Source organism: Dermacentor albipictus, chromosome 6 (genome assembly GCF_038994185.2).
Source record: "Dermacentor albipictus isolate Rhodes 1998 colony chromosome 6, USDA_Dalb.pri_finalv2, whole genome shotgun sequence".
NCBI classification, from domain to species: domain Eukaryota; kingdom Metazoa; phylum Arthropoda; class Arachnida; order Ixodida; family Ixodidae; genus Dermacentor; species Dermacentor albipictus.
The window spans coordinates 11,547,466-11,561,741 of record NC_091826.1 but is presented as its reverse complement, the minus strand read 5'-3'; the positions used below and the strand labels follow the sequence as shown (position 1 = coordinate 11,561,741).

General features: G+C 46.0%; 1 protein-coding gene across 1 annotated transcript in view; it reads right to left on the bottom strand.

Annotated features, from left to right (window-relative positions):
- The window catches only part of LOC135914259 (uncharacterized), a 68,106-nt gene extending 63,779 nt beyond the window's left edge, over positions 1-4,327 (bottom strand). Inside the window, exon 1 of the mRNA XM_070541442.1 lies at positions 3,705-4,327. Coding sequence (XP_070397543.1) covers positions 3,705-3,743 — 39 coding nt within the window. The 5' untranslated portion in view covers positions 3,744-4,327. The remainder of the gene's footprint in view (positions 1-3,704) is intronic.
- Positions 4,328-14,276: the final 9,949 nt, after the last annotated feature.

Genomic DNA, 14,276 nt, shown 5'->3' with positions numbered 1-14,276 from the left:
TTTTAACAAATGCAGAACGGAGCCTGTCGACAAGAGCTTTTCTTTGTAGGATAGACGAGCAGGGCTTGCGACGCGGTATTTACGAGTCATCTACTGACGCACCGTAATGTCAACGGAAGCATGCGGTACAGATGGAGATGAATACATTGAGCGGAACTTTGAATATTCTATATACGGCTATGAGGTGAACTTCGACAGCTGTTTAAGCGTAGATTTTGATTCGAGGAGGTTGGTTCTTTGTGTATTGGTAAATGTGATTATGTGTTTGGGTCTTTGTAGTTGCCATTTTCTGACCATGGCATATGCGTTCTTTCATGCAAAAGGGCACGAAATCCCTTCTGTGTTTCTTGAGGGACACTGGACTGTATGAACGCTTGTGACCGGGGAGATTCCTCTGTGACTGACTGCGAATGCCTGGCTATTATTTTTGTTTTCTCTCGTTATATGTTCTTCCCTTTTTCCCCTCCCCTAGTTTAGGGTAGCCAACCAGGCACGTCCTTAGTTAACATCCCTACAGAATGGTAGGGAAGTTAACCTCTTCGTTTCTTTCTCTCTCTCTCTGACGCCAAAGCGAAATTGTCCTCTGGCAAGCTCCAACTAAACAGATAAGTTCTTGAGAAACGTATTCGGGTACTTTCCCTATGTACGATAAGAACGCATTCACAGTACGGCGTCTCTGTGCATTAGAATAACAAGCATAGCTTAACCTAATCATTAAAATCACAATGTGTGCGGTGAAGGTTAAAAAAATGGCCATGCTTAGCTCGGTTAAGCCAAGAATGCGTTGCATATTGCGCGACTTGGCGCCCAGCTTTTCCTCTGGCTGTCGTGACGTCACGTGGTTGCGCTAAAGGTCAATGGTGGCTGCCCGGCCGCGCCCAAGGGCTGAATTGAGTGATTACAATATGCAACGTATAAAAAAAGAAGCAACTTAACAAACATAGCAAACTTAAAAGAGAATAGACCCACATATGAGACGCGCAGCAATGAACAATGGCTCATACCCTCAATGGTGGCTGCCCGGCCGCGCCCAAGGGCTGAACTGAGTGATTGCAATATGCAACACATAAAAATGGTACCGCCACTGTCCACCCCGCGTTTTAAATCGAGCCATTCAACAAAAATAAAAGACGCAAAAAAATTAGGCGTACGCTTAAGCTTCGCCTTTAAAAGTGGAATGCGATAGCGTTCAAAGACCCCTTACTGCTTTTCATGCTTCGCGGCAACTGCAGATGTAACCGTAACATTTACCGGGCTGGCTGCGAACGCTATGCACGGAGGCGAGCTTTCTGGTAGAAACGCGACCTCTTGCGCGGGTCGATTCTGTTATTGTTCCGCACTTCTAATATTTAAGTCTGAAAAGAGCTAACATAAAGGGCATGCGCTGTCGGCGTTTTTTTCCCCATTACATTTGTTTGTGGGCTGCAGTTTTCAAAATTCCGAGGTACACCTTTGTAAAGAATGAAATGCAAGGTATGAGCAATTTTGGTGGGCTCTTTAACGGTATCCTCAACGCTTTCGCGTTGAAAGAACCCCCTGCTTTACCACACATTCTGGCACATGCGTCTGACGCCGCACTTGAATCACGTCAAGATGCCGTAGGCCAAGTGTGCGCCTGCGCGATGGTTCGTGCTTCATCGCCGGGGGCGATAGGTCAAAGCAATCGAAATCGCCTTCATAGAATATTTAGTACAATCTTAAGTCGACCCCATTTTGCCCTTATCAAAACAAACCCCACAAACAGGGCTTGCTATCGCTAAAGTCAAGGAAAGCTAAATGCCTATCTCGGTGCCATATGTTTGACAAATCGCTTGTCATTACCATGACGAGTGAGTCATTACCGAGGGACACAACCGCATGTCCCTCCGACCTTTTTCGAGCCTACACCCTACAGTCACGAAAACTTCCGCTCATTGAGCTCGACCCACATTGCAATTTTCCAGTGCGATCGGTCTCAAGTCTAGAATAGCTGAACACATCCAATCAGCATCGACTGAACATTGCGTGAAAGCGTTAGTGTTGCTGAACTGGGCATTTCAGTGTTGATTTAGCGCCAAGAAAGCTTTCTAGTAAAGCTAGAAATATTAAGCCAGATGCTATCGCACAATCCTGACAAGCCGAATGAAAAATAAAATCCTGTGCTTTGTGCGATCGCAACAGTGGAGGAGCTCGTGCATATAATGCGCTGAACACTTTCTTTTTTTTCCTTTTTGAGGTAGTGCATAGCATACAACGGACAAAGGAGACTGATTGTTGCACCATGGAATATTTAGAGGTAGAGGACTTCATTTTAGGCACCTAATTAAATGCGCATATTGATGCTTAAATAGGGCTACGTGTACGGCCGCATGGCTTGCGCATTTGCGATCCCCTGCCACAATTGTATACCTTGACTGGAAGCCTTGTTGGACCGAGGGAGCTGTCAAGTCGGGCTACACAGTCGTCCGGAATGATCAAGCGTACATAAACATGGAACGCAATCTATGTGGCAGTGCTATCACGACAAACTATCACGTTTAGGGCTAATTTTAATTACCACGTGAAGTCTCTGATTAGGGTACATCGATTTGCGAAACCACGCCGGAATAGACATGACAATCGTTAAGATAGCGCCGCTGACCTTTTCATGATAAGCACGCAGCTGGAGGTACTCAGACCACGGGAACAAATAAGCGGCGCATTGCCTTTCCACGTGCATCAGATAATCACTGCATACGCGGGAAGTCCTTGAGATTAGTTGTTCTTGCGCCAGATCAATTAAACAGTTAAGAAAAATGCAGAGATAAACGCAGCGCACGTACACAAGAGGCAGTCGGACAGTATTTGCAGATAAAGAACGAAGCTGGACCAAATAAAAGTTCATTCACTCACTCAGGTAAGGCACCGCCGTTGGCTCTCATCGCAGTCACATGGCCCGAATACTCAAGCTTAACGACATCATTTGGTTTAGAACAAAAAGTAACGGCACAGGCACCGCTAATGAGATGAACGCGCTAAATGCCTTCCCTAAGTTTTACACCAATGCTATCCAGGTCCCGGCAGCCATACATACGCGTTCGTCACAAAAGACATGTCGGCTGCCCCAAGCGGAAACTGCGCACTGTCGGCTAAACAATGCCACCTTTTCTAAGCTACGAATTGAAAAAAATATTGCTCCAGGATATGCCAATTGAACTGCGACAAGTAAGCATAAAACGTCATAACGTTGGTGAATTATTGCGGCGTAAGCTTGTGCACGTGCAATGCACAGCTGGATTGTTTTTTTTTTAAATTTTTACTTAACACGCCTAGCCGCAGTAGGTTCATTACTTTCGTGCCTTTTGCAGGCATTTTGCCGTCTATGACAAATGCAGGCGCATCATTGGTAACCATTTACTACTAAGAGGAAAATTTCCGTCGCCGCCTGGTTACGGTGGATGAAAAAGCACGCGTAGCTTGAGGCGCCATTAGTTCCTGTAGCCCAACTTCAGAAAGCCAGCAGTGCAGTTCTTAGCTACGAAACATGCGCAGGCCTGGCAAATTCATAACATTCAGAAAAGCAAGCACCCGTGAAAGCTGGCTCTTGACCGAAGCCAGAGCAAGCATAAAAAAAAGAATGAAACGCGATCAGTAAGATTTCAGTAAATTTACCGGTAACACGGCTGCATCAGATTCATTTTCGCGAGAAAAGCGCGCAGCCTATTCAAGAACGCAAGTTTCTTTACCTGCGGTGGATCGCGCACGAGGTTGGTCCAGCTGGCCATGTTTGTTCCGGATTAAAAGCACTGGCGTCCGACAGTCGTCAGTGACGGGCACATCGGGCGAACACTAGGGGCGGGAGGTTCTCGCCAGGCCGTCCCAGTCGGAACAACGAGGAAACATGGGCGGCCGGTGTGGTGTCCGGCCGCGAAAAGACGACCCGTTCAAGTGGCGGCACAAAAAGGAAGCACGCGGCTTTGCCCTGTCACCACTGTCACTGGTGAGAGGAGGACGGGGCTTTCGTATCTCCGTCTCTCTTTCCAGCGTTGACGAAGGTCAAGGGTGCGCGTCCGTCGCGCGTCCGTCGTCGCCCCCGAGACTAACGGGCGAGGGAGTTTCTATTAAAAGCTAAGGAGTGGTGGGATCCGGAAGGGAAGCCCGATAACGAAAACCCATAAGGCCTGCTCAGTCGAATAATGGTGCCGAGCTGAGGCAGCGCCACAAGACGTCTGTTCGGAGTGGACCAGTATTTCGAGAGGAGGGTGTCTGGAACAGCGATAGCACGCTGGTTAGTGGTAAGCACAACAGGTCCGCGGAAGGGGGAGAGAGAGAGAAGCAAACCGGACTAAGAGAAGACAACACCTAGACACGGTCCTCTTTAGTTCCGTGTACCCCACATAAAGCACTTTAAATTTTTCAGTCTTCTGGCTCAACCAGGCTTCAGTTGGCGCTTGTTGAACATCCCGTGCGATTCAACAAAAAAAGAAGAACAATAAAGAAAACCCATATCGGCAGTGACGAACGAAGAAATGTGGCGGAAGTGACGTATCTGACATGTGGCAGTTTTAGTAATACGTTACAGATGATATAAGCAAGCTCGGTTTTTTCCTTCCTTCATATGTATCAGTCGATGACAAGCGTATAATCGGTCTGTCCCTCTTTGCTTTGGCTTGAGCGCCTGCTGACTCAGGCGGTTTAGCGCTTTGCAAATATGGAACTGACAAGAGACAAACAATCGCGGTAGAAGAATAATAAAAGAAAAAGGAAAGAGAAGTGCACCGCACGCGCCTGACGCTACCCCCCTCCGTTATTATTATTATTATTATTATTATTATTATTATTATTATTATTATTATTACAAAGTGAATAGGTCTATTCTTGGCTTATGTTGAACCGATTTCTTAAAGAAGTGAGAACGCAGGCTGCTGAATGTAAAAGAAAAAATGAAATTGACATATCTTTTACAATTTCTCGCAAAAGTGCCTCCCAAAAGTGCGGGAGCTGGAGTGACGATGCGTCACTCCAGCTCCGGCTAAGCCTTAAGTGGCGACCGCCACATGGCGACCTCCATATATGTATAAGAGAAAGGGAAGCGTAGTTGAGGACGACAGAAAGTAAGGTGGAACGATGAAATTAGGAAATTTGCTGACGACAGTTGTTGGAATCAGCTAGCGCTAGAGAGGAATAAGCATTCGTCCTGCAGTGGACATCAAAAATAGGCTAATAATGATTATGATTTATATACGTTCGGGACAACAGAATAACGTGTCACACTCTGACGTAAGTGCGTCAGTTGCGTCCCACTGTCACATACGCAAAAGTACTTTGCCGTTTTCCCGCTTTCTTCTTCTTTTTCCTTGCAAGTTCACTGCACTTAGCCGCGTGCCAAGCAAGTAGCCCAGCAACACGTTCTGATAAAGATGCCATATTGTCTGGTTCTGTGGACCACCTCCCCTGCCCGCGGCCACATACCTATTCCTTAAACTAATGTGGCTGACAGAAGGCACCAGTGCCGTAAATAGACGGTCAGTCTTCATCATCGCCAACAACAACGTCGTCATATTTTTATTTCCAGTGCCGGACGAATCCCTCTCCCAGCGATCTCAAATTACTCATGTCTTGCGCTAATTCCAAGTTGTGCCTGGAATTTCATAAATTCAGCACACCACCTAATTATCTGCCAACCACCAGTACACCCCGCGGCATTGATCAGTGTTGTACTACTAATCTAGGCTCTGTACTGAGGGCCCTTTCAGCACAATCACCTAACTAAAAAAAAATTACAGCAGTGTTCTCCCTCTATTGTGCTTGGACGTTCTTCAGTAGGTTTTAGACGATGACATCTCTGTCTGAAACAACGCTTCTCAAATTATTATCTAAAATTTTGTTACTGAGGCCCTGCGCCCCCCCCCCACCTCACCCCCCCCCCCTAGGCGTGGCAGCAAACAATGGTAAGACACATATAATTGCACGCTCTCATGAAAATGCACGTGGTTGTACATAACACAGTGTTCTAACTGGGATGATAATTTATGATATTGCTGGTAAAGTTCACAAAAAAAGCATGCGCACTGCATGCTAAGAATTTTTCCCTATATGGCCAGAGGACAAAGTTTTCTTATGGTCGATTCGTTTGTCAATAAAGTATTCACCATCACCGTCATCAGATGGACAATTTAAGAGTGAACAATGTACTAGTTTTTATATAAGCGGATAAGATTTTTTATTACTGTGCTCTATCAAGTGCAACGGAAAAGCATGATAACTATTGGCCTTATCTAAATACTTGCGGCGCATGGATTCAAAATTGTCTGTAATTTACATATTGCAGCGAAATTCAGCATATTTCACTGCTATATAAGTTCTGCGGTTGACAAAAAATGAGCAGCATTTGAGCCGATTACATGTTGGTATCCGTCAGCGGTGACTGAGAAATCTAAAACTTTCTCCTAAAGCACGTCAGAGTCCTTCACCCTTCATTTCCAAAGTGATTCAGTTCTCCCAGACTCACCACCCATTCGACTCTGTGAACGACCTTCGCCGGCAAGTACAGCATATCTCCCACTTTACTATGCCGATACGGCAAGGCCCTCCGTATAGTCAGTGTTTTCTTTTTTGCACAAATCAGCTAGTTAGACGTCAAAAGAAACACATGTTTGCTTGGGAAAATGAAATAAAGAGCTGATAGTCAGTTTCTAGCGAGATGTTTCTGCGAAGATTGAAAGCGACGCACTCTAACACAAAAAGGTCATACAAAGAAGCGGACTCAATGGGATTTGTGCAAAGTCAGAGCTTTTTAGGCAAAACGTTCACGATCTACTGCATTAGCCGATAAAAAATTGTCAAGAAACATCCTGCAATGGCAGCAACGAGTGGGGCCGCTGGGAATCGACTGTCTTTCGTGCGTCGAAAGGACATATGCTACTGCTGCCTTGAAAACTTACATTAGTCAGATCAGTGCAGTTCTACTATTGCCAATGCGCATGCGAGCACTAGCGGAACAGACAGACAGAGGTTGTGCTATTCTTTCCGTTCTTTGTGTGCGTATGTTTTCTCGTGGTTATTACAATTTCCTCAAGGTAAACGGGCTTCTTCGCAGGAGTGGGGAAGGATGGGTGGCAAATGTGGCATGCATTGGCAGGAATAGCCTGCCCTGCATTTTACAGCGGCGCTGTATACGCCGTGCGCAGCGCCTATGGATGGATGGATGGATGTTATGAGCGTCCCCTTTGGAACGGGGTGGCGAGTTGCAACACTAAGCTCTTGCTATTATACTTCCTGAGGTACATAGGTTAAAAAAGAACAAAAAAAGAAACACTATGAACTCCCACAACCAAATTTTCTGACCCCCTGTTGCGAATTTTGCTTTTGTACGTCTCCGTTTTTTTGTCGTTTGCCTACTTTTCTTCCACCATTCTTCCCATCGCCTCTTAGGGGCGCCACTAAAATCCGCGTAGCGGCGGCCGTTGGAACCGCAGGCGGGCCTCGTGCCGGAGACGCCTGCTTTCCAGACAGTTAATTCTGCGGTGTCCGTGTGCGCAGGGAAATCGCACTGTACAATAGTGGACGTGTGTCCGACTTCACGACTGTCTGCCATGGGACTACATTGTCTCCTAACGCGCCAAGTGTCTGCCGCAGATGAGCATCAACAAGCTTGCCTACGCAGTGGAGCTCATCGCCAGTATGCCATTTTCATTACAACGCCCCGGCCGCTAATGACTTCATTTGTTGGCCCGGGAACCAACGTTCTTTATGCACACACTTGCTTCGTTTACATGCCGTGTTTACTTTTTTATAGTAGGTTGAGGGAGCGCCGTCGCGCCTGCGAATAATTTGTACGGCTGCGGCGACGTGAGAAGCCAGCGATGGTAAAGCTTGCAAACCAGCACGAAGAGCTTGAGGAAGATAGCACATATAGAACTCCGGTAATAATTAAGGGTTGATTGTTTTTATGGTTGCGTTTTACCATTGTCTGCACAGCATGAATTTCACATGTTTCATCGTTAAACAAGCAGAGTGTTTTGATAATTTCACGGGAGCACGCGAGTGAGATGTCGGAAAACGTCATAGCTGAAAATTTGCCTCCCTGGTCAGTCAAGAGCATATTGCTTTTATATTTTATGCTATTTTTTCGTTTCATCCTCATCTTTACTATTATGACCCTCGCATCCAAATGCAGAAAAATCTATGGGCACTTTGCTGAGCTAAACTGCGATAGGCGAAATCCTATCTATGACTGCCTATGCTGCTGTTGTTTGAGCTGTTCTGCGAACGGACGCCGCCATGGCCGCGAGCATGGGATGCAATCACAGCTATATGGCTGCAAGGTTTGTCGTCGATATGCGCGCACCCCCACGCGCATGTCCGCGCTCTCCCACGCACCTCCACGCACAGCGCTTATTTGAGTTGTTGTAAATTAGCGAACTGTAGATAATTAGTGCGTCGACAGCGAAATTATTCATTTAAGCATAATCTAGATTGCAATAAGTACATGTGTCCCCAATAAAATTGTTCATACGCAATTCAGAAGCTAATAGAGTGCGTTACATTCATCATTGCCGCGCCATAAAAATCATAGGTACAAAAATACGGAAGGAAAGCTTTTTATGGATTCAATTTAATTGAAGTAATAGATATGAAGTGTGGGGTATAATAAATAATAATTATTATTATAATGCACAAACAACGTGCAATACAAAGACGACAAAGCGCGACGCTATAAAAAGCTGCTGGAATCAATACCTGCACATGTTTTACAAAGCTGTTTTGCATCTGTGCCTCTAAATAAATGCTTTGTAAGGTGCCTGCTGCTCATTCCGCAGTTTAGACTGAAGAAAAAGTGTGGAGTGGTCAATAAATACATACGGCTGCTAATTGAACCAAGCCGCGATCCCTTCATTCAACCCGTATCCCCGAGCGTGCCGATGGCCTCTTCTCCGTGACGTCACTCGCCGAGCACTCAGGCCTTCTTGTCTAGGAGGTGTTGGCTATACTGGCATGGCGCCTCCTCTCCTTTCTCCTCTCGCCGGTGATCACCACTTTACTGCGTCCGCCACGGACTGCGCCCGGACACTCATGAGCCACTAAAGACTTACGCCTTCACAAAACAGCATGTTGTATCGCCTGTTGTAGTGCCCCGAGTCTGAATAGCCAATACAGCGTACGTGGACACAATATGAACAGTTTGAAAGCAAATACAAAGCATGACAATAATTAATTCTCTTAGACCACGTACTACACTGAAATCATTTTCAAAGCAGAGACACCGACAGTGAAGCAACATGAACGTATATTGACCCATTTCATGCAAAAGAAGAAACAGCGAACAAGTACTCGCTACCACCACTAGCCAGAAAAAAAAGAGAAAAAAAAACCCAGCAACATGAAGGTTTCAGAACTGACAACAATGCATGACACAGCTGGGGTAGAGTGAAATTGCATTAGTTGCAGACATCAGGGCTACGAAGTTTAGGCGTTTCCTATTACCCCGAAGTGACATTAAGAGACATTCAAAACAAGGTTGAATGCCCCGTCAAAAGCCTTTGATGTTCACATATGCCAGGTTGTACAGTCAACATGCAGATAGCTGAGGCGAGCGTACACCGAACGTTATACGCCGCAGCTCGCATTTCAGTGCCATCGATAGGTAGGGCAACAGCTGATATCGTGCAACGCATGGGTGATTGCATGACGATTTCTTGAAGGTGCCATCACCTGCTTTTTAACACGGAACCCTTTGTTCAAAACGTCTAAACACAATGAGCGCTTCACAGCTTCGCTCCGCATTCTCTTCGCATTTTATTTTTTATAGAGGGTGGCTTCGCGTCTCATCAGTAACAGCAACCTAATGCTTATCGTATCTCCTGGACTGTAGACGAGGCGACCAAGTGTAAAACGATCCGCCGTGGTTGCATAGTGCGTATGGTGTTGGGTAGGTAAGCAAGAAGTAGCGGGATCGAATCCCGGCCACGGCGGCCGCATTTTGATGGGGGAGAAATGCTAAAATGCCGGTGTACTTAGATTTAGGTGCACGTTAAAGAACCCCAGGTGGTCCAAATTTCCGCACTCACTCACCACGGCGTGCCTCATACTCACATCGTGGTTTTGGCACGTGGAATCGAAGTTTAAACGTGGAAGAACTCATCAAAGGGGCAGCGACATCCAGCCAAAAAATAAAAACACAGTGATTGTTCTAAAACTGCAGTAAACAAAGCGCGATTGCTTATCTTCTCCGTCGAACAGCCTCAATGCACCGCCGCCGTCGCTCTTGCTCGCGATGGCAGCACCGGAAACTAAATGTGTGCCTGACCAGTTTTCGTGCATGTTAAAGCGCCCAACTACGCAACAGTTGCTTCGAGACATTGCTGAAGGCTGACAGAAGCGTTTAGTTACGATCAGGAACGCAAACATGACAGCACGCGCTTAGGCGCTGACGGGAACAGTGCTCGGCCGCCACGCTTCGCTGCCTTGGCGGCAGGCGGCGTTCTCGGTGTTTTGAGCCGACTCGTCTGTCCGTCCGTCTGCCGGTCGCTCGTATGCCGAGAACACCCCTGGCGCAACCCCACGCGCACGCGCGAGAAAAGAAAAAAAATGAGAGAGAAAGACAGGCCCGCGAATTCGCAACGCCACCTAGATAGCACAAGGCATGTTTACTCCGATCCATGACGTCATGCTACCTGGCCCGAAATTTCCATTGACAAGGCTGGCTTGTAAAAGCGGTGACGTCAAAATTACTGTTTCCTACTCGGGAGCATCCCCATTAGATTCTATTGCAATCGGGCCAGGTAACATGTAAACACTTAGAGCGCTATAAACACACAAGATGTAGAGAAATAAAGACACCACACGCGCTCTTTTACTCGTAACTCATATTTAATGCACGTATGATAAAATACATATATAGACAATGGGCGCATATATAATATAATATATGGGGTTTTACGTGCCAAAACCATTTTCTGATTATGAGGCACGCCGTAGTGGGGGACTCCGGAAATTTTGACCACCTGGGGTTCTTTAACGTGCACCTAAATCTAAGTACACGGGTGTTTTCGCATTTCGCCCCCATCGAAATGTGGCCGCCATGGCCGGGATTCGATCCCGCGACCTCGTGCTCAGCAGCCCAACACCATAGCCACTGAGCAACCACGGCGGGTAATGGGCGCATCGTGCATGTCAAGACGAGGTACAAAACCAGCGTACATCTAAGGCACGATTAATAAAATCGAATTCTTTATCATGTAGTAATAATGATGGTTGGCTTACACGCAGTGCGGCGTTCCTGGCGAGATGATAGTCTTTCGAGATTTCTCGTGTGGTTTGGTTAGGGTGACAGAACAAAATGTGTTTCCGAAGATGTAAAGAGAGATGAGGGGATGGCGCGCCGTTTAGTGAATTTATGTGCACACTGAGGCGTACGTTGACACATATGCCTGTTTGGCCAATGTACATATGACCGCAGCTCAGGATGGCAAGTGGTGTTGGATTAGCTGTGCCAGTAGTGACGTCGTTCCTCTCCGTCGCAGCCGAGCAGGCGCGCAACAGTTTCTCTCCGGCTCCGAAATAGGTAGGCCACGCGTCATACGTACTCCTGAGGGGAAGGCAGCTTTCGATCAGCAACGCTGCGAGCAGAACCGGGAACGAGCTCGTCTACGCCGTGCCGATGCTGCAGTCTGGGCAAAAGAACATGCTCGTGCAGCCGAGCGCAAGCAGCAACTGCGTACCGAGAATCCGGCAGCTTACCAAGCCGTCGTTTAATGAACCGACGAGATTAAACCAGGGATATACAGCTGGGCCACTCGCTTCAGCTTCGCTGGTTAACCATTTCTACGGAGTGCTTTGGTGGTGATTTTTTTTCTTTTTAGTGATTGTCATAGAGTGCACAAGACCTGCATCCTCGGAACCCTCACGTAACATCATTATCATCATCAGCAGTAGCCTATTTTATGTCCACTGCAGGACGAAGGCCTCTCCCTGCAATCTCCAATTACCCCTATCCTGCGCCAACCGATTCCAGCTAGCGCCTGCGAATTTCTTAATTTCATCTCCCCACCTAGTCTTCTGCCCTCCTTGACTGCGCTTCCCTTTTCTTGACGCCCATTCTGCAACACTAATGGTCCACCGGTTATCTAACCTACGCATTACATGACCTGCCCAGCTCCATTTCTTTCTCTTAATATCAATTATAATATCGGCTATTCCCGTTCGCTCTCTGATCAACACGTCTCTCTTACTGTCTCTTAACGTAATGCCGAACATTCTTCGTTTCATCGGTCTTTGCGTGGTCCTTAACTTGTTTTCGAGCTTCTTGGCCAGTCTCCAAGTTTCTGCCCCATATGTCAGCACCGGTAGAATGCATTGTACACCTTTCTTTTTAATAATAATCGTAAGCTTCTAGTGAGGATCTGACATTGTCTGCCGAATGCGCTCCAACCCATTTTTATTCATCTGTAAATTTACTTCTTATGATCAGAGTCCCCTGTGAGTCCTGTGAGACCTAGGTAAACGTACTCCTTCACAGAGTCTAGAGGCTGACTGGTGATCCTGAACTCTTGTTCCCTCGCCCGGCTTTTGATCATTATCTTTGTCTTCTGCATATTAATCTTCAACCCCATTCCTATACTCTTTCTAATAAGGTCTTCAATCATTTGCAGTAACTCGTCCCCAGTGTTCCTGAACAGGACAATGCCATATGTAAATCGAAGGTTGCTGAGATATTAACCATTGATGCTTACTCCTAAGCCTTTCCAGTTTAATAGGTTGAATACTTCTTCCAAGCACACAGTGAATATCATTGGAGAGATTGTCTTCTTGTCTGACCCCTTTCTTTATGGGCATTTTCCTGCTTTTCTTGCGTAGAATTAAGGTAGCTGTAGAACCTCTGTAGATATTTTCCAAGGTATTTACATAAGCGTACTGTACTCCTTGATTACGTAATGCCTCTATGACTGCTGGTATCTCTACTGAATCAAATGCCTTTTCGTAATCTATGAAAGCTTATAGAGAGGCTGATTGTACTTTGCGGATTTTTCGATTACCTGATTGATGACGTGGATGTGATTCATTATTGGGTATCCCTTCCTGAAACCTGCCTTTTCTTTGGTTGACTAAAGTCCAGCGCTGCCTTTATTCTATTGGAGATTATCTTGATTAATATTTTACACAATACTGGAAGTATGCTAATGGGCCTATAATTTTTCACTTCTTTAACGTCTCCCTTTTTGTGGATTAGTATAATGTTTACATTCTTCCAGTTTTCTGGGACCCTTGAAGTCGATAGAAAGTTCTCGTAAAGAGCCTCTAGTTTTTCAAGCATTATGTCTCCTCAATCTTTGATTAAATCAACTGGTAGTCCATCTTCTCCTACCGCTTTTCCCTCTTTCATGTCTTGCAAGGCCATTCTAACTTCATCGCTAGTTGTAGAAGAAGTCTCTGTAACCTGTTCATTATTACTTCGAATGGAGGTACCGTGGCTGCTTTGGGTACTGTACAGGTCAGTATTCTGCTGCTTTTACTATATCTTCGAGATTGCTGAGGATATTACCCTGCTTATCTTTCAGTGCACACATCTTTGGTATGTCCGATGGCTAGTTTCCTTCTCACTGTTTTCAGGCTGCGTCCATTTTTTAGTGCTTCCTTAGTCTTTCTCACATTATAGTTTCGAATACCACTTATTTTCGCCTTGCTGAACAGTTTTGACAGTTCCGCGAATTCTATCTGATCTCTTGAGTCGAACACTTTTATTCTTTGTCGTTTCTTTATTAGGTCATTTTTTACTTGGGAGAGCTTGCCTACTGTTTGCCTTGGTGCTTGCCTCCCACTTCAATTGCTGCTTCTGAAGGCCAGCCTAGTTACGGTTTCATTCATTGCCTCTATGTCATCTTCATCTGCAACAGAACTGATAGTTGGGCAAGTTGCTAAGAATTCATAGTGAAATATTTAGCGCGCACAATCGACAAGGACACACTGAAGGGGGACACACGGGCGCTTCTTCATCTTCATCGTCATCTTCATCTCTTTGTTGTAAGGCTACATATTTGTTTGCAAGTGCCAACCTCAATTGGTCTGCTTTTACCATTACTGCGTCTAGGTTGGCGTGTTTCTTCTAGACCAATTTTACTCTTTCTCTGTTCAAATTAAGGTGAATCCTAGCCTTCACAAAACTATGATGACTGCACCTTTACCCTACCTAACACTTGTGCGTACATCCTGCAGTGTCCTGGGATCGGCAGAAAGTATGAAATCAATTTCATTTCTTGTTTCACCATTATGACTTCTCCAGGTCCAGTTTTTGTTCCAACGCATTCCGAAGAAGGTGT